At 41.2% G+C, this 25,236-nt stretch overlaps 1 protein-coding gene and 1 pseudogene across 2 annotated transcripts in view; one reads left to right on the top strand and one right to left on the bottom strand.

Moving 5' to 3' along the window:
* Positions 1-25,236, top strand: part of PPP1R21 (protein phosphatase 1 regulatory subunit 21) — a 71,687-nt gene that overhangs the window by 3,006 nt on the left and 43,445 nt on the right. For both annotated transcript variants that reach the window (XM_065929302.1, XM_065929303.1), the window contains exons 2-3: positions 9,679-9,747; positions 12,722-12,868. In XM_065929302.1, the coding sequence (XP_065785374.1) occupies positions 9,679-9,747; positions 12,722-12,868 (216 nt within the window). The remainder of the gene's footprint in view (positions 1-9,678; positions 9,748-12,721; positions 12,869-25,236) is intronic.
* On the bottom strand, positions 13,461-13,902 carry LOC136162780 (ATP synthase F(0) complex subunit C1, mitochondrial pseudogene; annotated as a pseudogene).

Raw genomic sequence — 25,236 nt, 5'->3', positions numbered from 1 at the left:
CTGCCAGACTTGAAGTTGTCTCCTTGTTGGGCCAGACCATTTTTCATCCTTTTAACTGTAACATGATGGAAATTTCAGAATGTGAGAACAGGGATTGGTCAAAAGATTTCATGTGCTTTTTGTTCCTTGTTGATTCTAGTGCCAAGCAATTTCTAGATAAGATTTATGCTATCAACTAAGCCTACTAACTTAGTGGTAAAGAATCCACCTGAAATGCAGGAGACCCAGTTTGATCCCTGCATCAGGAAGAATCCCCTGGAGAAGGGAATGGCTACCCACTCCAGTATTCTTTCCTGGAGAATCCCATGGACAGAGAAGCCTGGTGAGCTGCAGTCCATGGGGTTATAAGAGACTCAAATGAGTGACTGAGCATGCAGTATATATGCTACCTTCAACCCTGTGCCTATGGAAGGGGATATTCTACCTTTTTGTTAGCTTCCCTGGTACAGAATTTGTGGGCTGATGTTGAATTTCAGTTATGTCTCCCTTTTTCCTTACTTAGGATACAAAGAAAAATGAAGTCCTCCTATAGAAGGAGGCCTAAATATCAAGAGAGCAGCAAGCATGATCCCTCAACCAATGACATCACTTGCAGAATCTTCTCGTTCATATTTAATGCAGATCTCATCCTGTGTGCCAGGAGGGGGTCCATTTCTACCTTTATAACTTCTGTCATAATCTTTTTTCCCCCGAGAAAGAGAAAAAACAGTCTGAGCAGCTCCCATTGAAGAGACTGAGAGTTTCGTTAGATAAAAAAATGAACCATGGAGGCCGAAGCAGATGAAAATTTCTGAGGCAGACAGATTGCTAAAACACAAAGTGTTACGGAAAGGCCAGTTAAAGTGGAGATTAAGACGTTAGTGGTTTGGGCAATTAGGCAAATCACTGTAGGCTTTAAATTTCTGGTTTAACTGTTTGGGGGCGGGGAAGGGGTTAGAAGCTGGTTTTCAGAGATTTATGAAGTTAATAGGTAATAAATGAGGCTGCCTCTTTGAGCTGTGAGGGAGAGTTAATCAGGGCCTCATTTTGACTACATTGTTGACTTAAGAATCAGAGACCATTTCTTACTGGGTATTTTGTCCACGGCCTATTCTGCGTGAATGCTCTGGTATATCTCTTTATGGAAAAGAGGCTGAGGGCACACAGTCCTGACCCGTTTGATTTCGGTCTGCTTTATCTGCACAGGCTTCTGCACTCTTGCCCCGCACAATGTCCATGTGGAAGCAAGTGTCAAGTCTCACCATCTTCCCATTGTTTTTGTTAGCCTGGGTCGGTGGCTCAAAGTGTAGCCTCGGGATCAGCACCATCAGTGTTGGGGATGGGTTGCGTCTACCCTGGATTTACCGAATCTGAAACTGGTGGTCAGACCTGGGAATCTGTGTGGTAACAAACTTCTCCAGTGATTTGCGTGCACACCAGAGTTTGAGAACCACCAAGAAATGGTGTCAGTATAGTCGCTTTTGCTCAGATAAAGATAACTTTTCAAAGCTCTAAAAGCCAGTGGGAAAGCTAGATCCTATTTCTCCACCAGTTTACTTTGCAGTTGTTGCTTCTTGTAGTTATGAAGGAGATTGCCTTTGGAAACTTTTTAGATTGATACTCTTAGAGCTTCTCGTTTTAGGAAAGGATCAGTTTTACTTACCAGAGAGCAGGTAAACCTGGTAAGGTTGGCTGAACCTGGTTGATTGCTTCCTCTTGTAAAAGAAGTAAGACTCAGGAGCCGGACTAAAGTAAAACGGAGTATCAGCTTTTTTCTACCCTAATGTGTTGAGTTCACTACGAAAGATGGATTGAAAAACAGCCTGTGTTCAGTGCTGTGCGCTGGAGCTTTCCAGGAGAATGAAAATGCTCTGCATGTTTGCTGTCTGGTAGGGGATCCACGAGCACATGGGGCTGTGGAGTACTTGAGACATGGCTAGCTGAGCTGAGGAACTGAATTTTGGATTTTATTTAAGTCATTTAAGTTTATTTTTTATTTTATTTTTGGTTGCATCGGATCTTAGTTGCAGCACGCAGCCTCCTCTTTGCACCTCATAGGCTTTTCTCTAATTGTGGCATGGGGGATCCCAGTTCCCCAACAGGGATTGAACACATGTCCCTTGCACTGGAAGTCAGATTTCCATCCATTGGCTCACCAGGGAAGTCCCAGTAATTTAAGTTTTAATAGGAACATGTGGCTATCGACCACCCTGCTGAACTGTGCCAGGTTAGCCCCTCGATCAGTGCATTGCAAACATAAATATCCATGTGACTTACCTGAGAGGTGAAAGTGGTAATCACTCAGTCATGTCTGATTCTTTGTGACCCCGTGGACCACAGCTCGCTAGGCTCCTCTGTCCGTGAAATTCTCCAGGTGAGAATACTGGTGTGGGTTGCCATGCCCTTCTCCAGGGGATCTTTCTGATCCAGGGATTGAACCTGGGTCTCTTGCATTGCAGGCGGTTTCTTTACCATCTGAGCCATCAGGGAAGCACCTTGTTAAACTGCAGATTCTGGTTCAGTAGGTCTGGGGTGGGGCCTAGATTCTGCTCCCAGGTGCTCCTGCTACAGCTGTCCCTAGACCACACTTTGAATAGCAAGGTCTTAGAAAGTCAAGGGGTGTCCTACTCAGCTGAATTGCCAAGCAGTCACTGATGAGGCAGACTGCAGAGTTGGGGTGGGGGTTTTGTCCTACTGAATTTCCCTGCACAGGATCAGGGACAAGAGAAAGAGTTTTGTTTGAAGGCAGGTCTGAAAGACGGTTTTCTTCCCAGCTCAGTGACAAAAGGATCTCAGCCTTTAGTACACAGTATGTAGCCTAAAGCTACTTTATGCTTTTCCAGGGTGAGGAGCAAGTTAGTAGGCAGAGAGAAAGACTGAGTGGTATTCCCACAGCTGCAGAATACCAAAAATGTTACAACTGGGAGTTTTTTTAAAGGCTCATCCAGGCTAGAGATATTGAAACTGTGGTCTGCTGTTGACTTAAATATTCTGAAATCAGGGTTTTTGGTGAGGCTTAGGAATGGGCTTCAGGTTGTCTGCTGCATACATTATTTTGTAATAGAGAAAAGCTAGATGTCTAAAGATTTGTTTTATAGGGTTGTAAAACATGTATAAGGGCTTCCCAGATGGCACTGTGATAAAGAACCTGCCTGCCAATGCAGGAGATGCAGGTTTGATCCCTGGGTCAGGAAGATCCTTTGGAGGAGGAAATGGCAACCCACTCCAGTATTCTTGCCTGAAAAATTCCGTGGACAGAGAGGCCTGGCGGGCTACAGTCCATGGGGTCGCAAAGAGTTGGACTGAGCACGCATGAAAACATGTATAAACGTCAGAAGGCCCATTGTATGGAAGCAGTTATGTAAGAGTGAATTATAACAGTCTTGTTGAGGATTAGATGAGAAACAGCATATAGGCTATTCACCTCTCTTTTCCCACAAATGCTTCTAGTAGTTTGTGATAGGCGGTAGTACATCTCTAGTCTTGGAGCAGTTACTCCACCACATATTGGCAGAGCGGCATGAGAGAGATCATAGGTGGCTCACCCTGCTCTCTGTGTCCCCGGAGAAACCACTTTATGATAAGTCTGAGTGGATCTGGGCTGTTCCAGAACCAGAGTCACACAGAGCAGTCAGGGCACTGGTTATCAGAGAGTTAGGCTCAGGGCTTTTGAAGGTGCTTCATGTCCTTTAGCACCGTGAGGTTCAACTCATTTGGAGAAGGGCTTTAAAGAGGGACTGTTGAAAAAAAAAAAAAAAAAAAAAAGAGGGACTGTTGAAGTAATGACGGTCCCCTGTAGTTGTGGAATGCATTACATTTACTGTTTATTTTGGGCTGTGTTGGGTCTTAGTTGCAGCATGCAGGCTCTTCTTGCTGCATGCGGGCCTTTCTCTAGTTGCAGCGCCCAAGGCTTAGTTGCCCCCACGGCATGTGGGATCTTAGTTCCTTGACCAGGGTTTGAACCTGTGTCTCCTGCATTGGTGGGTGGATTCTTGACCACTGAGCCACCAGGAAAGTCCCTGCAAAGGATTACATTTAGACACCTTTTAGTTATATCAGTGGTCCCCAACCTTTTTGGTACCAGGGATCGATTTTGTGGAAGACAGGTTTTCAACAGACTGGCAGAGGGGAGGGGTGGTCTCAGGATGATTCAAGCATATTACATTTATTGTGCACTTTGTTTCTATTATTATTACATTGTGATATATAATGAAGTAATTATATAGCTCACCATAATGCAGAATCAGTGGCAGCCCTGAACTTGTTTTCCTACAACTAGACGGTCCCATCTGTGGGTGTTGAGAGGGCGATGGGCAACAGCTGTAAATATAGCCACAACTTCACTCCCTCGCATGCAACCCACCCCCTGCTGTGTGGCCTGGTTCCTAACAGGCCACTTATCAATAGTGGAAGGTGTCCTGGGGGTTGGGGACCCCTGATTTGCAGCATTTAATTAGATAATTAACTAAACATTTATCAAGTGCCTTCCCTGTCCATAGCATTGATCTTTCATTGTAGGCAGGAGATACAAGGGGTTATACTGTAGTCTCTACTGTGAAGGACAGTTTAATTGGCAGATGGGACACGAGTATAGAAATCACACATAAACTAGTGAATGTAAAATGTACTATTGACACTGAATACTTCTATAAGTGATGTCCTGTTACTAGTGAGTGCCCAGGAAACAGGGCTTGGTCTCTGTGGACCATAGGGGCACTATAGAGAATGGCTGGGGAAAATCTATGGAAGTAGGATCAGAGTAGGAAATAGGCTGTAGAAGAACAGTTGGGGTTTGGTTGGTCAACATGAGAACAGGTTGTGTTTTTGAGTCAAGGTGAAGCTAGTCAGAAGATCACAAGACCATGAAAAATGAGTTGAGTTGGGATTCAGAGGACCATTTCTCTACTGAATGAAATAGTAGTGCATGGCACAGCTGCTGGAAATAGGTTGTATCATCTCCTGGAGAATTTCCCTGTCCTAATGGAGACTTGAGGGCAGTTGTTTCTCAGTTAGTGTCCCCGTCCACTGGAATCTCCACACTCGTCTCCTAGAGTCATTAGTGACCATCTATAACTGTTTCTAAGACAAACACTGCATTTGCCTTCCCACTGTGGTGAATGCTGGTGAGGAGAAAGATAAGATTCTGAAAGACCAGACTGGTCACAACAGTATCTACATTTGACAAGATGCTGGTCAGTAATGCAAAGATGTGGCAGTGGCTGAAATGCAGGAAGATGCCAAATGCCAAGTGTAATTAACAAGGCAATGGGGTTGGCCGAGCTCATCCTTTTCTACCTACCAAGTAATAGAAAGGGATTTTAGATAAATATTTCTAAAAGCTGCATTTTTCTGTTGAATGGTACCACTGAAACACTGTTTGAATTGTTATCAATTCACCCAACAGTATTTTCCAAAGGAAAATCAAAATAATTTTTCTTTATGATCAGATTAACTTCCAAACCTCAGTAATTTGAAAAATTTAATTTTGCTTTTTTTTTTTTTTTTTTGACAAAGTAGGCTGTTCAGTTTGCTTTAAATAGCTTCTAAGTGTGCCTTAGAAATTACAGGTGAGGTTTTCCTGTTTGCTTGTTTGTTTTTAAAATGGGTACAATTCTGGTCCTGCAGAAAATTATCAGTTCAGCAAATTTCAAACTTCATCCTTAGTCTTTGAGGCAGTCAGTAAGAGGTTCTAACGACTGCACAAAGAAGATGATCATAGATCAAAGTTAGAATGGGGGTACGAAATGAAACCTACACCCTCAAGTAGTACTGCTGTCCTTTGGCTATATGAGTTTGAGAATATTTATTGAATTCTGTTATCCAAAATATATATCCAAAATATCCAATATATATCCAAAATATATTATCCAAAAATACATTGATATTGCTTAAAAGGTAATATACTATGTGATGGAAGTCAGTACTAAAGTGGTGGTTTAGTCTCTCTTGTGAACTTCAAGAGCAGAGTGTAAAGAACCTAATATTAATGGTAAATATTTTAGGCTTGAGGCCATATGGTTTCCATTGCATTTACTCATTTCTGTCACTGTAACTCAAAAGCAATCATAGACAATTCATCAATAATGAGTTAGGCTGTGTTCCTGCAAAACTTTAAAATAGGTAGCTGTCCAGTTTGGCTCAGGGACCTTAGTTTGATAACCCCTGTTCTAGAAAATTTAATGTCCACATTATTTTTTTAAGCAGGAAATGCTAGTATTATTAATTATCTTTTCTCTTCCCTTTAAACTGTAAACTTTTTAAAAACAAGGGCCATTTCTTTTACTTCTTTCTCTCCTTATGTCATTAGCATAGTCCCTTTGCTTTGTTCAGTCGCTCAGTCATGTCCAGTTCTTTGTGACCCCGTGGACTGCAGCACACCAGACTTCCCTTTCCTTCACTATCTCCCAGAGTTTGCTGAAACCTTTGTCCATGAGTTCATGATGTCAACCAACTGTCTCATCCTCTGTCACCCTCTTCTCCTCCTGCCTTCAGTCTTTCCCAGCATCAGAGTCTTTTACAGTGAGTTGGTTCTTCGAATCAGGTGGCCAAAGTATTACAGCTTAAGCTTCAGCATCAGTCTTTCCAATGAATATGCAGGGTTGATTTCCTTTAGGATTGACTAGTTTGATCTCTTTGTTGTCTAGGGGACCCTCAAAAGTCTTCTCCAGCACCACAGTTCGAAAGCATCAATTCTTCAGCACTCAGCCTTCTTTATGGTCTAATTCTCACATCCATACGTGACTACTGGAAAAACCATACCTATGACTATATGGACTCTTGTAGGCAAAGTGATGTCTCTGCTTTTTAGTCCACTGTCTAGGTTTGTCATAGCTTCTCTTCTAAGGAGCAAGCGTCTTTTAATTTCATGGCTGGAGTTACTGTCCACAGTGATTTTGGAGCCCAAGAAAATAAAGTCTGTTACCATTTCCACTTTTTCCCCATCTATTTGCCTTGAAGTGATGGAACTGGATGTCATGATCTTGGTTTTTTGAATGTTGAGTTTTAAGCCAGCATTTTCACTCTCCTCTTTCACCTTTATCAAGAGGCTCTTTAGTTCCTTTTTGCTTTCTGCCTTTAAGGTGGTATCATCTGCATATCTGAGGTTATTGATATTTCTGGCAATCTTGATTGCAGGTTGGGCTTCATCCAACCCAGCATTTTGCATGATGTGGAGGTTTAATCACTAAATCTTGTACGACTCTTGCAACCCCATGGACTGTAGCCTGCCAGGCTCCTCTGTCCATGGGGTTCTCCAGGCAAGAATGCTGGAGTAGGTTGCCAGTTCCTTCTCCAAGGGAATCTTCCTGACCCAGGAATTGAACCTGGGTCTCCTGCATTGCAGGCAGATTCTTTACTGTCTGATCTACAAGGGAAGTCTTATGATGATGTACTCGGCATATATGTTAAATAAGCAGGGTGACAATATACAGCCTTGATGTACTCTTTTCCCAATTTTGAACCAGTCTGTTGTTCCATGTCTGGTTCTAGCTGTTGCTTCTTGACTTGCAATGCAGGTTTCTCAGGAGGCAGGTAACGTGGTCTGTTATTTTCATCTCTTTAGGAATTTTCCACAGTTCATTGTGATCCACACAATCAAAGGTTTTAGCATAGTCAGTGAAGCAGAAGTAGATGTGTTTTTGAAATTCTCTTGCTTTTTCTATGATGCAACAGTTGTTGGCAGTTTGATCTCTGGTTCCTCTGCATTGTCTAAATCCTTTTTGTACATCTGAAAGTTATTGGTTCACGTACTGTTGAAGCCCAGCTTGAAGAATTTTGAGCATTACCTGGCTAGCATGTGAAATGAGTACAATTGTGCAGTAGTTTGAACCTTCTTTGGCATTGCCTTTCTTTGGGATCAGAGTGAAAATAGACCTTTTCCAGTCCTGTGGGCACTGATGAGTTTTCCAAATGCACTGGCATGTTGAGTGCAGCGCTTTAACGGCATCTTCTTTTAGGATCTGATGATCTGAACCACAGTTAGCTCCTGGTCATATGGCAAACTAGAAGTGCATCTGTTGTCCCTTTGATTCTACTCTCTTAATAAGAGGTCTGTTACTGTTTGTGGGGCATGTTATCATTTAGAAAGTGCTTTGACATAGATTTCTTATCTGATTCTCACAACCACCTCAGAAGAATGAAGATAGGGTAGATGTATTGCCCCATTTTGTAGACCATATAACCGAGACTCAGAAAGATTAAGTGAGTATCTCTAGTTTATATTGTCTAGGAAGTGACAGAGCAAAATTTGGATCTTCTTTTGTGGTAGTGAACTCTGATCTCTAACTTTCTAAAAATAGAAGCAGCTCATCTTTTTGGTCTGTCTTGCTCAAACTGAATATCCTGCAGTGTTCCTGTTTTTCTTAGAATCTTAGCTCAGTTTTCTCTTGAGTATCAAAGGCTCAGTTTAAAGTTTAGCATTCAGATATTCCTATTCTTTTGGCACAGAAAAGGGTCATTTCTGTTTTCAAGACACAGATGTGAGCTGCACAGAATTAGAAATAGGTTTTTTTTTTTTAGCTCATAGATAAAATCATCCCATTCATTTAGTTTCTCAGAGAAGAACCTGGTCTTTCGTGGCCTTTGTGCTGAGTCCTCAGACTGTCTGTGACCCTTTGGTGTCAGCTGCGCCGTGCTGGTGTATTTGTCCTCACATTCTGTGTTGTGCTTGTTGATAATTACAGAAGGGATTACTACAGAAGATTTATCTTTCAAAACCCTGCTGGTGATGGTGACACAGATGTAACCATAGATAAAAATCCATCAAGCTGTATAATTTTGCTTTGTATATTTTAAGATAAAGGTCAGCCCCAACTTAAAAAAGTTAACTCCCAAAGAAACCCAAGTCCTGCCTCCCCCCAAACTTCTTCCATCTCACCAGCCTACTACTGTTCTCATTTATATTTAGCTTTATAAAACAATAGCCAGTATTGTCTAAATGGCATTACACCTGGAGTCAAAACTACTGGTGTCTGATTGTCAGCATTGCCACTTAACTTCTCCGTACCTTAGTTTGCTCATGTGTGAAGTCGTGGTAATTATAGCACCTATTTCACCAGGTTGAGGATTGATGAGGTAATATATGTAAAGTATTTAGGACAGTGCCTGGTATGTAATGAGCATTCAAATGCTCTGAATTGAACTTGCTTCTCAGTTGCTTTTGTACACTGCTTCTGCTGATGCCTGATTGTAAGTCCTCCATTCCTGAGGCTGAAGTGAGTGATGGTTGCATGGCTAATATTAGGCCCAGTATCCTGCTGGGGGTGTTGATGCCCTATACTTTGGTTCGCTGTAGAATTCTTATTCCATACTTGGTCCAGTTGTATGTATTTTACAGGTGAATGGTATGTCAAGAGTTACAAGGAAAACGGCATACTTAGTACCCTATTGTATATTGTATTCATTTTTATTTAGGGAGGTGATTGGTTTCATGGAAAGAACCATGTATATGGGAAGTCAAGAGACCTGGATTTTAGTCTTAAGTTTGCACTGTTTAGTTTTATGTCATTGGGCAGCTCAGCCTCTGTGTCCTTATTTGTAGAATGGCGGACTGGCGATCTCTGCTTTCCTCTTGAGGGCTCATTTGTATGTGAGCTGATAGTTATTCAGTGTACAGATTCCTATACAGTGATGGTAAGTGATTTCCTTGCTATAAGTGGTTGCTTTATATTAAAAATTAATTATCACTTTCTCTGTTTTCAGCTCCGGGCTCAGAATCAGGTCTTGAAGAAAGGTGTCGTGGATGAACAAGCGAATTCTGCTGCTTTGAAGGTAGGCTACTGAGTGTTTCTCTTGTGAGAGTTAGGTTAGTGTTTGGTGAAGCTTACAGCAGGGAGTTCAGCCCTTTTTGTGGGTTAAATTCCCAACTCTGACACTGATTCCCTAGGGATAGGGGAGGGTAATGGAATTTTTTTGTGCTTAACTTTCTTACTTATTTAGGTATGAATGTGATGTGCTCTAACTTCTTAGCTAGAGATTACAGAAATGTCTTATTGGACTGTATCTAATGCATTTCTGTCATACCCAGTGTCTTTCATAGCTAACTTCGTCCGGATTAATGAGGCTTCTTATCTGGCTTCATCTGACAGCACTCTGCAGGGACCGGGTCATATTCATGTTTATATCCTTAGCATTCAGCAGATTGTCCCCTAATAAATGGGTCTGAAAGTGTGAATCATTTAGTGCGTTAATCTTGCTTTGGGTTGAACTGTTTAATAGTGGTGACCTGTGTTAATGAGGACTGTTTGACACCACAACTCTTTGTGACCCCAGGGACTAGAGCCCGCCACACTCCTCTGTCCATGGGATTCTCTAGGCAAGAATACTGGAGTGGGTTGCAATTCCCTTCTCCAGGGGAATCTTTCTGACCAGGGATTGAACCCAGGTCTCCCACAATTACAGGCAAATTCTTTACCATCTGAGCCACCAGGGAAGCCCAGATATTGCTTAGTGATATTCTTAATTGGATAAATTGATTCTAGGATATGGATTCCTTCTTGGCCAAGGGTCAGTAAAATACACTGCCTCCCTCATTCTTTCACTGCCTCCCTTGCTCCCTCTTCAGGGAAAAGGGCTTAGGAGTCCCTTTACTTTTCTGTCTTTCTGGAGTAGCCTGCAACCAGTGACACATCTCCTGTGTATTTCCACTCAGGTCACCAAGATGGTGAGATGCATCCTTTCGCTTGGCTAGTGTCGGACCCTTCTCTAGAGAAAGCTATCTCATAAGGGGTGCTCCCTCCTTGGGTGCTATTCCACCGACTCGGGGCTGAGATGGTTCAGGGCACCTTACCCTAAGCTCTCTGCACTTAAGCTGAGATGATTAAAATTAAGCTTTATAGTCAGGATTTGTTAGCTAAGTTACTATTTTGTCTAAATCACTGAGGAAATTAATCATTATCTCCTTATGATGTTTAAAACCTATCCCCAGGGAGAGTATTTCCTAACTCATCGTGGTCGCCCACACTGGTGTTTCACAGTCTCCTGTGGCTGATTGTGTCTGATTAACTCTGATAGTGGCTGTGGCGGTCACTCTGGTGATGGTGACAGCAGGCACTATTCCCTGAGTACTCGCTGTGTGTCAGGCAGGCATTGTGCTCAGCACCTTACACCCATTTTCTCAGTTTTCACAACAACCCTGTGAGGACACATGCCACTGTCATCATTGTCATTGCAGGAACTAGAATTTATAGAGAGATTGGGATGGATGTCTTCTGAAATCAATGATTGGTTAATGGGGTTGGAATATTAGTCACATAGTGATTAATTAATTATAGGGATGTAAAGAGATTATTTATAATTGAACTGTTCATTGCAGTAGGCATTTTGATTATATTAGGTTTGTCTCTTCAATGAGTTTAGATACAATGAGCATTTATTGATTTGAATTTCCTTAAATTGAAATATATAATAATTTGGACATGGGCTGGGCCTAAGTTTACCATTGAACTTCAAGTAAACATTAAGGATTTACTGAACAATCCACAGAAAAGGAAATTTTTTTTCTCTTTAATGGAAACATATTCTATCCCTCTAGCCATGCCCTCCACATGCAAATAATGTTAGCAGATTGCAGAACCAGCCTGTGGTTTTTAGGTTGCTGTTTCAAAATCCACTACTCAAAATTGGGAAAGTTGCATTGATATATATGTACACTATGATGTGTAGAATAGGTAAGTAGCAGGAAGCTGCTATATAACACAGGAAGCCCAGCCTGGCACCCTGTGACAACCGAGAGGGGTGGAATGGAGTGGGAGAGGGAGGCTTAAGAGGGATGGGATATATATGCAGTTATGACTGATTCAGTTGATGTTCGGCAGAGACCACCACAACATTAAAGCAATTATCCTCCAATTTAAAAATCCCCTGTTCATTAAAACTTGACCTCTTCTTAGCTTTATCGTGGTTTTTCAATGAAAGTAAACATACAGATCTTTCAATTTATGGTAGTATATGGCCATTTGTGTTTGATTAACAGTGAACACAAAGTTACCAGACTGTCATAAGGAAAATATAGTTAGAATAATATTATTTTTAAAGATAGAGTGAAGCTAAATATTTCTCTTGTTTCCCATTTTCTTACCCTGTCGTGGTATAAATAGTACAGCGTGGTCAGTAGAAGGTGTGTTGTTTAGATTTTAGATTTTGTTCCTATTTTCACTTTAAAGTGAACTGAGAATATTCTTTGTTAGGATATCTGGAAAATATTTTTTGGTAGGATAGTGTTGATTTTTATATTTGACAAATCAGAATAATTTAAAGTTCAGAGTATTGAAAAGACTTCATTTTGACTGACTTAAATTCAAGGAGGATTTATAGAAAAAAGTGAATACCAATATATTTCTTCCATTCTTGCTTATTGAAGGGCATCATCAGTGAGTCTGAGGTTCTCTTTAAAATTTCAGATTTATAAAATTGTAGCCTCAGACTTTGTGACTCCTCACCACCAAACACATGAATAACAACACTATATAAAAACACATTGTTGTGGATATTTAAGTTGATAAATGTTACTTCAGTAGTATACTCTTTAGCTTTATTTTTAAATTTGCTTGGTTGGACTAGAAAATGATTTTGGCACCAAACAGAGCTAAAAAACCATAGGAACTGGAATGATAAACATATAATTTTAATTCCTTAAAGAAAGTGGTTTTGATTATATTTTGTTGAAACAAAAAAAATTGTTTTTCATTATTTTTAAATGTTAAGACTAATTTACAAGGAATGGTCTGTTTTCACTTTGATGTAGGAACAACTGAAAATGAAGGATCAGTCACTGAGGAAACTGCAGCAGGAAATGGACAGTTTGACATTCCGAAACCTGCAACTTGCCAAAAGGGTTGAGCTACTTCAAGATGAACTGGCTCTAAGTGAACCCCGAGGCAAGAAAAACAAGGTAGGTCAAGTCAAAAGAAGGTCGGGTGACCTTATCATTAGGTGCAGACAGCTCCAGGCCATCCTGGTTTTAGCAGAAGACCTCACCTCCAAATACTCTAAAGGTCTCTTTATTGCACCTGGTTATTGGGTCCAAAAAGCAAACATTTATTGTTAATGTATACTAAGTATTTATTAGAGCCATTTTCACATGGAAGTGAGTTTTCAAGAGTTTATGGAAAACCAGCATGCACATAGTTGATTTAGTGGCTAAGAAAAATGAATGGTGTATCTCATGTTGGTCAAAATTACTGTTTTTTTAAGTTATACTAAGTTGCCATTTAACTCATGGTAGGGCAGATAGAATGAGAAACACTGTCGATGTGAACCACTGTCTATGGAAGTGGCAGTTGAAGTACTCATACATGAGGCTTGTAAGTTTGCTACACATGTATTTTCTTTGTTTTTATTCTTAGGAGTTCAGTTTGTGTGTGTTTTGTTTGTTTGCTGTTTTAGAGAGACGTTGTATTTAATGGTAAAGCTTAGCACACTCCAGCACCAGGCATGGCCTGGAGTCTAAGCAGCAGGGATGGGTAGGTGACCTCCATGGAGCTTCACATGGCAAAGATGATGAGAAAGGCACCCATCAAACAGAAGAGCTCCACAGCCTCAGACAGGGCAAAGCCCAAAACAGCTAGGAGAAGAGCTGCTGCTTCAGAGACAGGTTCCTGGCATAGCCAGTGATCAAGCTGCCAGCCCTGAGCCAGCCACGCCAACTGTGGCAGCCCCAATGCCAGTAACCTTGGCTGCTGTGTCAATATCCCAGGAGAAAGCTCTGGTCTGGTACTCCTGCCTGGCCACCGGGAGTGGGACACTGCTGTGAGAAGGCTGTTCAGGTGAGATCTCTGGCCTGCTCAGGAAGGAGACAGACAAAGGCCTGATGGGATCCCTGGTTGAAGAGTGGATCAGAGCAGGAGGTATGAGTAGTGCCCTGGTGGGCTGTGTTTTTTCAGTCTCCTGGCTTTTCCTCTTCTGTTTGATGCTCGTCTTACTCATCCTCTTCACTACATGAAGTTCCGTGGGGGTGACCTACCCACCCTTCCTGTTTCGACTTCAGGTCATGCCCGATACTGGAGTGTGCTAAGCTTTACCTAAACACAATGTTTCTCTTAAAAAAAAATCCCAAGGTGTAAATATAGATTTCTTTCCCTTCTGGTTTTATATAGTGAGGTGAGATTCTGATTGATCTAAGATGGATAATCTGATATTTTTGATCATTCTGTGGTTAAGAAGTTGCTTCTTTTTTTTAAGGACAGAAGCTAGTGATTGAGTCTTTAAAAGTCCTGTGTGTTTGTTGGACAGCACCTCGAAAATGTATGGACTGAGGCAATGATGACAAAATGGTCGGAGGGAAGAAGGTTCACAGTAACTCTGAAGCAGTGTGTGGGGAGGAAAGAGTGCAGGCTTTGGAGCTGAGCCCGGACTTGAATTCTCTGTCTTCAATTTATAGGTCTATGACCTTAGGCAAATTTTTTAGCTTTGCAGCCTCAGTTGTGGGAAAAACTTTCAGGTTTATTGTCAGGATTAAGTGAGATCATGTAAAGTGCCCAGGACCGTATGTGCGTATGATGGGCATGTTGACATAATTATGTCTCATTTCCCATGGAAGAATTCTCCAGAGTGCTAAATTTTCAAGTAAGTGGGGAGCAGTTCAGTTTAGTCGCTCAGTTGTGTCTGACTCTTTGTGACCCCATAAACTACTGCATGCCAGGCTTCCCTGTCCATCACCAAATCCCGAAGCTTACTCAAACTCATGTCCATTGAGTCAGTGATGCCATCTAGCCATCTCATCCTCTGTCATACCCTTCTCTGCCTGCCTTCAATCTTTCCCAGCAGCAGGGTCTTTTCTAGTGAGTCAGTTCTTCACATCAGGTGACCAAAGTATTGGAGTTTCAGCTTCAGCATCAGTCCTTCCAATGAATATTCAGCACGGATTTCCTTTAGGATGGACTGGTTGGATTGCCTTGCAGTGCAAGGGACTCTCAAGAGTCTTCTCCAACACCACAGTTCAAAAGCATCAATTCTTCAGCATTCAGCTTTCTTTATAGTCCAACTCTCACATCTGTACATGACTATTGGAAAACCAGAGCTTTCACTAGACAGACCTTTGTTGACAAAGTAATGTCTCTGCTTTTTAATATGCCGTCTAGGTTGGTCATAGCTTTTCTTCCAAGGAGTAAGCGTCTTTTAATTTCATGGCTGCAATCACCATCTGCAGTGATTTTGGAGCCCAAGAAAATAAAGTCTCTCACTGTTTCTATTGTTTCCCCATCTATTTGCCCTGAAGTGATGAGACCGGGTGCCATGATCTTAGTTTTCTGAATGTTGAGTTGTAAGCCAACTTCACCCTCCTCTTTCACTTTCATCAAGAGGCTCTTTAGTTCTTTGCTTTCTGCCATAAGGGTGGTGTCATCTGCATATCTGAAGTTATTGATATTTCTCCCAGAAATCTTGATTCCCACTTGTGCTCTATCCAGTCCAGCATTTCTCACAATGTACTCTGCATAGAAGTTAAATAAGCAGGGTGACAGTATGCAGCCTTGACATACTCCTTTCCCGATTTGGAGCTAGTCTGTTGTTCCGTGTCCAGTTCTAACCATTGCTTCCTGACCTGTATACAGGTTTCTCAAGAGGCAGGTCAGGTGGTCTGGTATTCCCATCTCTTTGAGAATTTTCCACAGTTTGTTGTGATCCATACAGTCAAAGGCTTTGGTGTAATCCATACAGTAGAAGTAGGTGTTTTTCTGGAACTCTCTTGCTTTTTCTGTGATCTAACGATGTTGGCAATTTGATCTCAGGTTCTTCTGCCTTTTCTAAATCCAGCTTGAACACTGGCAGTTCACATTTCACGTACTGTTGAAGCCTGACTTGGAGGATTTTGAGCATTATTTTACTAGCATGTGAGATGAGTGCAGTTGTACAATAGTTTGAGCATTCTTTGGCATTGCCTTTCTTTGGGATTGGGATGAAAACTGACCTTTTCCAGTCGGGTGACCACTGCTGCATTTTCCAAATTTGCTGACATATTGAGTGCAGCACTTTCACAGCATCATCTTTTAGGTTTTGAAATAGCTCAACTGGATTTCCATCACCTCCACTAGCTTTGTTCGTAGTGATGCTTCCTAAGACCACTTGAGTTCGTGTTCCAGGATGTCTGGCTCTAGCTAAGTGGTCACACCATCGTGGTTATCTGGGTCATGAAGATCTTTTTTGTATAGTTCTTCTGTGTATTCTTGCCACCTCTCCTTAATATCTTCTGCTTCTGTTCAGTCCATACCATTTCTGTCCTTTACTGTGCCCATCTTTGCATGAAATGTTCCCTTGGTATCTCTAATTTTCTTGAAGAGATCTCTAGTCTTTCCCATTCTATTGTTTTCCTCTATTTCTTTGCACTCATCACTGAGGAAGACTTTCTTATCTCTCCTTGCTGTTCTTTGGAACTCTGCATTCAAATGGGTATATCTTTCCTTTTTCCTTTGCCTTTAGCTTCTCTTCTTTTCTCAGCTATTTATTTATTTATTTATTTTTTAATATTATTTTATTAGTTGGAGGCCAGTCACTTCACATTTCAGTGGGTTTTGTCATACATTGACATGAATCAGCCATAGAGTTACACGTATTCCCCATCCCGATCCCCCCTCCCACCTCCCTCTCCACCCGACTCCTCAGGGTCCTCCCAGTGCACCAGGCCCGAGCACTTGACTCATGCATCCCACCTGGGCTGGTGGTCTGTTTCACCATAGATAATATACATGCTGTTCTTTCAAAACATCCCACCCTCTCGTTCTCCCCCAGAGTTCAAAAGTCTGTTCTGTACTTCTGTGTCTCTTTTTCTGTTTTGCATATAGGGTTATCGCTACCATCTATCTAAATTCCGTATATATCTGTTAGTATACTGTAATGTTCTTTATCTTTCTGGCTTACTTCACTCTGTATAATGGGCTCCAGTTTCATCCATCTCATTAGAACTGATTCAAATGAATTCTTTTTAACGGCTGAGTAATATTCCATGGTGTATATGTACCACAGCTTCCTTATCCATTCATCTGCTGATGGGCATCTAGGTTGCTTCCATGTCCTGGCCATTATAAACAGTGCTGCGATGAACATTGGGGTGCACATGTCTCTTTCAGATCTGGATTCCTCAGTGTGTATGCCCAGAAGTGGTATTGCTGGGTCATATGGCAGTTCTATTTCCAGTTTTTTAAGAAATCTCCACACTGTTTTCCATAGTGGCTGTACTAGTTTGCATTCCCACCAACAGTGTAAGAGGGTTCCCTTTTCTCCACACCCTCTCCAGCATTTATTGCTTGTAGACTTTTGGACAGCAGCCATCCTGACTGGCGTGTAATGGTACCTCATTGTGGTTTTGATTTGCATTTGTCTGATAATGAGTGATGTTGAGCATCTTTTCATGTGTTTGTTAGCCATCTGTATGTCTTCTTTGGAGAAATGTCTGTTTAGTTCTTTGGCCCATTTTTTGATTGGGTCGTTTATTTTTGTGGAATTGAGCTTCAGGAGTTGCTTGTATATTTTTGAGATTAATCCTTTGTCTGTTTCCTCATTTGCTATTATTTTCTCCCAATCTGAGGGCTGTCTTTTCACCTTACTTGTAGTTTCCTTTGTTGTGCAAAAGCTTTTAATTTTCATTAGGTCCCATTTGTTTATTTTTGCTTTTATTTCCAATATTCTGGGAGGTGGGTCATAGAAGATCTTGCTGTGATTTATGTTGGAGAGTGTTTTGCCTATGTTCTCCTCTAGGAGTTTTATAGTTTCTGGTCTTACATTTAGATCTTTAATCCATTTTGAGTTTATTTTTGTGTATGGTGTTAGGAAGTGTTCTAGTTTCATTCTTTTACAAGTGGTTGACCAGTTTTCCCAGCACCACTTGTTAAAGAGATTGTCTTTTTTCCATTGTATATCCTTGCCTCCTTTGTCAAAGATAAGCTGTCCATAGGTTCGTGGATTTATCTCTGGGCTTTCTATTCTGTTCCATTGATCTATATTTCTGTCTTTGTGCCAGTACCATACTGTCTTGATGACTGTGGCTTTGTGGTAGAGTCTGAAGTCAGGCAGGTTGATTCCTCCAGTTCCATTCTTCTTTCTCAAGATTACTTTGGCTATTCGAGGATTTTTGTATTTCCATACAAATTGTGAAATTATTTGTTCTAGTTCTGTGAAAAATACCGTTGGTAGCTTGATAGGGATTGCATTGAATCTATAGATTCCTTTGGGTAGAATAGCCATTTTGACAATATTGATTCTTCCAATCCATGAACACGGTATGTTTCTCCATCTGTTTGTGTCCTCTTTGATTTCTTTCATCCGTGTTTTATAGTTTTCTATGTATAGGTCTTTTGTTTCTTTAGGTAGATATACTCCTAAGTATTTTATTCTTTTTGTTGCAATGGTGAATGGTATTGTTTCCTTAATTTCTCTTTCTGTTTTTTCATTGTTAGTATATAGGAATGCAAGGGATTTCTGTGTGTTAATTTTATATCCTGCAACTTTACTATATTCATTAATTAGCTCTAGTAATTTTCTGGAAGAGTCTTTAGGGTTTTCTATGTAGAGGATCATGTCATCTGCAAACAGCGAGAGTTTCACTTCTTCTTTTCCTATCTGGATTCCTTTTATGTCTTTTTCTGCTCTGATTGCTGTGGCCAAAACTTCCAACACTATGTTGAATAGTAGTGGTGAGAGTGGGCATCCTTGTCTTGTTCCTGATTTCAGAGGAAATGCTTTCAATTTTTCACCATTGAGGGTGATGCTTGCTGTGGGTTTGTCATATATAGCTTTTATTATGTTGAGGTATGTTCCTTCTATTCCTGCTTTCTGGAGAGTTTTAATCATACATGAGTGTTGAATTTTGTCAAAGGCTTTCTCTGCATCTATTGAGATAATCATATGGTTTTTATCTTTCAATTTGTTAATGTGGTGTATTACATTGATTGATTTGTGGATATTAAAGAATCCTTGCATTCCTGGGATAAAGCCCACTTGGTCATGGTGTATGATTTTTTTAATATGTTGTTGGATTCTGTTTGCTAGAATTTTGTTAAGGATTTTTGCATCTATGTTCATCAGTGATATTGGCCTGTAGTTTTCTTTTTTTGTGGCATCTTTGTCTGGTTTTGGAATTAGGGTGATGGTGGCCTCATAGAATGAGTTTGGAAGTTTACCTTCTTCTGCAATTTTCTGGAAGAGTTTGAGTAAGATAGGTGTTAGCTCTTCTCTAAATTTTTGGTAGAATTCAGCTGTGAAGCCATCTGGTCCTGGGCTTTTGTTTGCTGGAAGATTTTTGATTACAGTTTCGATTTCCTTGCTTGTGATGGCTCTGTTAAGATCTTCTATTTCTTCCTGGTTCAGTTTTGGAAAGTTATACTTTTCTAAGAATTTGTCCATTTCATCCAAGTTGTCCATTTTATTGGCATAGAGCTGCTGGTAGTAGTCTCTTATGATCCTTTGTATTTCAGTGTTGTCTGTTGTGATCTCACCCTTTTCATTTCTTATTTTGTTAATTTGGTTCTTCTCTCTTTGTTTCTTAATGAGTCTTGCTAATGGTTTGTCAATTTTGTTTATTTTTTCAAAAAACCAGCTTTTAGCTTTGTTGATTTTTGCTATGGTCTCTTTAGTTTCTTTTGCATTTATTTCTGCCCTAATTTTTACGATTTCTTTTCTTCTGCTAACCCTGGGGTTCTTCATTTCTTCCTTCTCTAATTGCTTTAGGTGTAGAGTTAGGTTATTTATTTGGCTTTTTTCTTGTTTCTTGATGTGCGCCTGTAATGCTATGAACCTTCCCCTTAGCACTGCTTTTACAGTGTCCCATAGGTTTTGGGTTGTTGTGTTTTCATTTTCATTCATTTCTATACATACTTTGATTTCTTTTTTGATTTCTTCTATGATTTGTTGGTTATTCAGAAGCGTGTTATTTAGCCTCCATATGTTGGAATTTTTAACAATTTTGTTCCTGTATTGAGATCTAATCTTACTGCATTGTGGTCAGAAAAGATGACTGGAATGATTTCAATTTTTTTGAATTTTCCAAGAGCAGATTTATGGCCCAGGATGTGATCTATTCTGGAGAAGGTTCCGTGTGCACTTGAGAAAAAGGAGAAGTTGATTGTTTTGGGGTGAAATGTCCTATAGATATCAATTAGGTCTAGCTGGTCCATTGTATCATTTAAGGTTTGTGTTTCCTTGTTGATTTTCTGTTTAGTTGATCTATCCATAGTTGTGAGTGGGGTATTAAAGTCTCCCACTATTATTGTGTTACTATTAATTTCCTCTTTCATACTCGTTAGTGTTTGCCGTACATATTGCGGTGCTCCTATGTTGGGTGCATATATATTTATAATTGTTATATCTTCTTCTTGGATTGATCCTTTGATCATTATGTAGTGTCCTTCTTTGTCTCTTTTCACATTCTTTATTTGAAAGTCTATTTTATCTGATATGAGTATTGCGACTCCTGCTTTCTTTTGGTCTCTGTTTGTGTGAAATAGTTTTTTCCAACCCTTCACTTTCAGTCTGTATGTGTCCCTTGTTTTGAGGTGGGTCTCTTGTAGACAGCATATATAGGGGTCTTGTTTTTGTATCCATTCAGCCAATCTTTGTCTTTTGGTTGGGGCATTCAACCCATTTACATTTAAGGTAATTATTGATAGGTGTGGTCCCGTTGTCATTTACTTTGTTGTTTTGGGTTCATGTTTATACAACCTTTCTGCATTTCCTGTCTAGAGAAGATCTTTTAGCATTTGTTGAAGAGCTGGTTTGGTGGTGCTGAATTCTCTCAGCTTTTGCTTGTCTGTAAAGCTTTTGAATTCTCCTTCATATCTGAATGAGATCCTTGCTGGATCTAGTAATCTAGGTTGTAGGTTATTCTCTTTCATTACTTTCAGTATGTCCTGCCATTCCCTTCTGGCTTGGAGGGTTTCTATTGATAGATCAGCTGTTATCCTTATAGGAATCTCTTTGTGTGTTATTTGTTGTTTCTCCCTTGCTGCTTTTAGTATTTGTTCTTTGTGTTTGATCTTTGTTAATTTGATTAATATGTGTCTTGGGGTGTTTCGTCTTGGGTTTATCCTGTTTGGGACTCTCTGGGTTTCTTGGACTTGGGTGGCTATTTCCTTCCCCATTTTAGGGAAGTTTTCAGCTATTATCGCCTCGAGTATTTTCTCATGGCCTTTCTTTTTGTCTTCTTCTTCTGGGACTCCTATGATTCAAATGTTGGGGCGTTTCACATTGTCCCAGAGGTCCCTGAGGTTGTCCTCATTTCTTTTGATCCTTTTTTCTTTTTTCCTCTCTGCTTCATTTATTTCCACCATTTTATCTTCTACCTCACTTATCCTATCTTCTGTCTCCGTTATTCTACTCTTGGTTCCCTCCAGAGTGTTTTTTTATCTCATTCATTGCATTTATTCATTTTTAATTGACTCTTTTTTATTTCTTCTAGATCTTTATTAAACATTTCTTGCATCTTTTCAATCTTTGTCTCCAGGCTATTTATCTGTACCTCCATTTTGCTTTCAAGATTTTGGATCATTTTTATTATCATTATTCTAAATTCTTTTTCAGGTAGATTCCCTATCTCCTCCTCTTTTGTTTGACTTGGTGGGCTTTTTTCATGTTCCTTTACCTGTTGGGTATTTCTCTGCCTTTTCATCTTGTTTAGATTGCTGTGTCTGGAGTGGGCTTTCTGTATTCTGGAGGTCTGTGGTTCCTTTTTATTGTGGAGGTTTTACCCAGTGGGTGGGGTTAGACGATTGGCTTGTCAAGGTTTCCTGGTTAGCGAAGATTGCGTCAGTGTTCTGGTGTGCGGATCTTGATTTCTTCTCTTTGGATAGCAATGGAGTGCCCAGTAATGAGTTTTGAGATGGGTCTATGTGTTAGGTGTGACCTTGGGCAGTCTGTATGTTGACGTTCAGGGCAACGTTCCAGGGTTGCTGGAGAATTTGCGTGGTATGTCGTGCTCTAAAACTTATTGGCTCTTGGGTGGTGGTTGGTTTCAGTGCAGGTATGGAGGCTTTTGTACGGTCACTTATTACTTAAAGATCCATGTAGTCAGGAGTTTTCTGGTGTTCTCAGGTTTTGGGCTTAAGTCTCCTGCTTCTGGATTTCAGTTTTATTCTTCCTGTAGTCTCAGGACTTCTCCAACTATACAGCACTGATAATAAAACTTCTAGGTTAATGGTGGAAAGTTTCTCCCCCGTTAGGGATACCCAGAGAGGTTCACCGAGTTACATGGAGAAGAGGAGAGGGAGGAGATAGAGATGGGCAGGAGGAGAAAAAGGGGGACTCAAGAGGAGAGAGACAGATCTACAAAGTTGTCTGATCCCAGAGTGTTCTCCGTAGCCCAGATACCCACAAAGATTCACAGAATTGGATTGGGAAGAGAAGGGGAAAGGAGGAAATAGAGGTGTTCTGAGGTAGAAAACAGAGTCAAGTTTGGGAGAGAATAATCATCACACTCCTGAATAAAAATGGGAGCTGAATATTGGATTCTTAAATGTTCACAATTTATATCATATACTGAAAAACAAAAATTAAAAATCTAGAGTAGAGGTGAGACTCTTAAAAATACTATATTAAAAACAAAAACCAAAACACACAAAAGAAATTTTAGAAATATATATGAAGTTTGGTTTAAAAATAGGGCTTCTCTTCTTTTTTTTTTTCCTTTTCTCTTTCTTCTGTAAGGTTATAGTGTATTGAAAATGAAAATTAAGGCATAGTAAAAGGAGTGCTAGAGGGCTTTAAAAGAAATAAGAGAAAAAGAAAAAGAGAAAAGAGAAGAGAAGAAGAAAAAAGAAAAGAAAAAAAAAAAGAAGAAGAAAAAGAAAAGAAAGAGGAAAAAAAAATTGTTTTGCCTAATTAAAAAAATCGTAAAAATCTATGAAAATGAAAGTTAAGGAGTAATGGGGCAGTAATAGGGAATTTTAAAGGAAAATAAAAGAGAACCAAGAAAAAAGAAAAAAAAATTTTTTTTTCCTTAGTTAAAAAAAAAAAAAAGAAAAGAAAAAGAAAAAATATATCTAGGAATTTCTCTGGAGCTGTTGCGGTCAGTGTGGGTTCGGCTCAGCTTCAGATAGCTCCTCGTTCAGCTTACACTTCTCGATATCTACAGGCCCCTTCCGGTGTAGTCAGTCGGTGGTTTCTAAAGGGATTTTAATGTGTTGCACCGGTCCCTTCTGAAGTGGTTCCCTTTGTTTATTTGTGTTCTGTTGCGGGTCTCTTCCGCGCCTAATTTCCGCCCTGACACAGGGGGCGGAGGTGGACTCTTATTCAGGTAGCTAGTTCCGTCGCGCTGCGGGGAGGGGCTGGCGCTGCTTTCTCCGTCTGCGCTGCTCAGGCTCCCGGCTGCTCTGTATGAAGCGCGCGCCACGCTGCGCGCGGCTCCAGCCCTCGGGCGGTTCACAAATGCGCGGCACACAAAGCTGGGCCCGGGCTCCATCTCCACGCCGCCCGAGCGGCCCAGGCAGCCAGGCGCCTGACAGGCGCTCTCTCCCCGGGTGCGGCGCGTCTTCTGCCCCCCGCGGTCCCAGTCTCAGTCCCCGCCGGCGCCAGTCGGGCGCGCGCGCCCTCTGCCCTCCGCGTCCCCAGCCCCAGTTCCCGCCCGCGCCGGTCGGGCGCCCGCGCCCTCCGTCTCGCCAGGACCCTCCCCGCGGACTTCGGCCGCCCAGAATCTCGGTCCCTTTGTTCTGCAAATAGCCGGCAGTGTGTTCGGGCCGGTTAATTTTCTCTCTCTTTGCTCTCCCACAGTTCAAGTTGACAACTCACAAGAGCTCCCTCCGATTGTCCTCAGGGCACTCAGGCCCGGACCCTGCCCCAAGTAATGCCGCCCGCTCCTCTCCGTTCCGCCCCCACTTGCTGGTGGCGGATGCGGGCGTCTGGGGTACTTTTCTGCTGGGAGTTGCTTTTAGGCTCGTAATCTGTGGGTTTTATTTATTGTATCCCTCCCAGTCAGATTCAAACTCTGAGATTCCAACACTTCCCCCAGGCCCGCCAGAGCGAGGGTTTCCCAGTGTCTGGGAACGTCCTCTATTAAGTCCCTTCCCGGGACGGATCTCTGTCCTTAGCTCTTTTGTCTCGCTTTTTATCTTTTATATTTTGTCCTACCTCCTTTCGAAGACAATGGGCTGCTTTTCTGGGCGCCTGATGACCTCAGCTAGCGATCAGAAGTTGTTTTGTGGAGTTTGCTCTGTGTTCAGTTGTTCTTTTGATGAATTTCCAGGAGAGAAAGTGGTCTCTCCGTCCTACTCCTCCGCCATCTTGGCTCCCCCCTTCTCAGCTATTTATAAGGCCTCCTCAGACAACCTTTTTGCCTTTTTGCATTCATTTTTCAGGGATGATCTTGATCACTGCCTCCTGTACAATATCACGAACCCCCATCCATAGTTCTTTAGGCACTCTGTCTGTCAGATCTAATCCCTTGAATCTATTTGTCACTTCCACTGTATAATCGTAAGGGATTTGATTTAGGTTATACCTGAATGGTCTAGTGGTTTTCCCTACTTTCTTCAATTTAAGTCTGAATTTGGCAATAAGGAGTTCATGATCTGAGCCACAGTCAGCTCCCGGTGTTGTTTTTGCTGACTGTATAGAGCTTCTCCATCTTTGGCTGCAAAGAATATAATCAGTCTGATTTTGGTATTGACCATCTGGTGATGTCCGTGTGTAGAGTCTTCTCTTGTGTCCTTGGAAGAGAGTGTTTGCTATGACCAGTGCATTCTCTTGGCAAAACTCTATTAGCCTCTGCCCTGCTTCATTCTGTACTCCAAGACCAAATTTGCCTCTTACTCCAGGTATCTCTTGACTTCCTACTTTTGCATTTCAGTCCCCTATAATGAAAAGGACATCTTTTTTGAGTGTTAGTTCTAGAAGGTCTTTTTGGTCTTCATAGAACTGTTCAACTTCAGCTTCTTCACCATTACTGGCTGGGGCATAGACTTGCATTACCGTGATATTGAATGATTTGCCTTGGAAACGATCAGAGATCATTCTGTCATTTTTGAGATTGCACCCAAGTACTGCATTTCGGACTCTTGTTAACTATGATGGCTACTCCATTTCTTCTAAGGGATTCTTGCCCACAGTAGTAGATATAATGGTCATCTGAGTTAAATTCACCCATTCTGGTCCATTTTAGTTCAGTGATTACTAAAATGTCAGTGTTCACTCTTACCATGTTCTGTTTGACCACTTCCTTTTTACCTTGAAATTGGAACAGAGAGAGGAACAAAGAGCTCAAAACATGTATGTATCGGAATCTCTTGGAAAACTTTGTCAAAATACAGATGCTGTGGAAATTCTGGAAGACGCTTGGGGAGG

This window comes from Muntiacus reevesi, chromosome 3 (assembly GCF_963930625.1).
Source record: "Muntiacus reevesi chromosome 3, mMunRee1.1, whole genome shotgun sequence".
NCBI classification, from domain to species: domain Eukaryota; kingdom Metazoa; phylum Chordata; class Mammalia; order Artiodactyla; family Cervidae; genus Muntiacus; species Muntiacus reevesi.
Note: the sequence above shows the minus strand (reverse complement) of the source record. Positions and strands in the feature narration are given on the sequence as shown.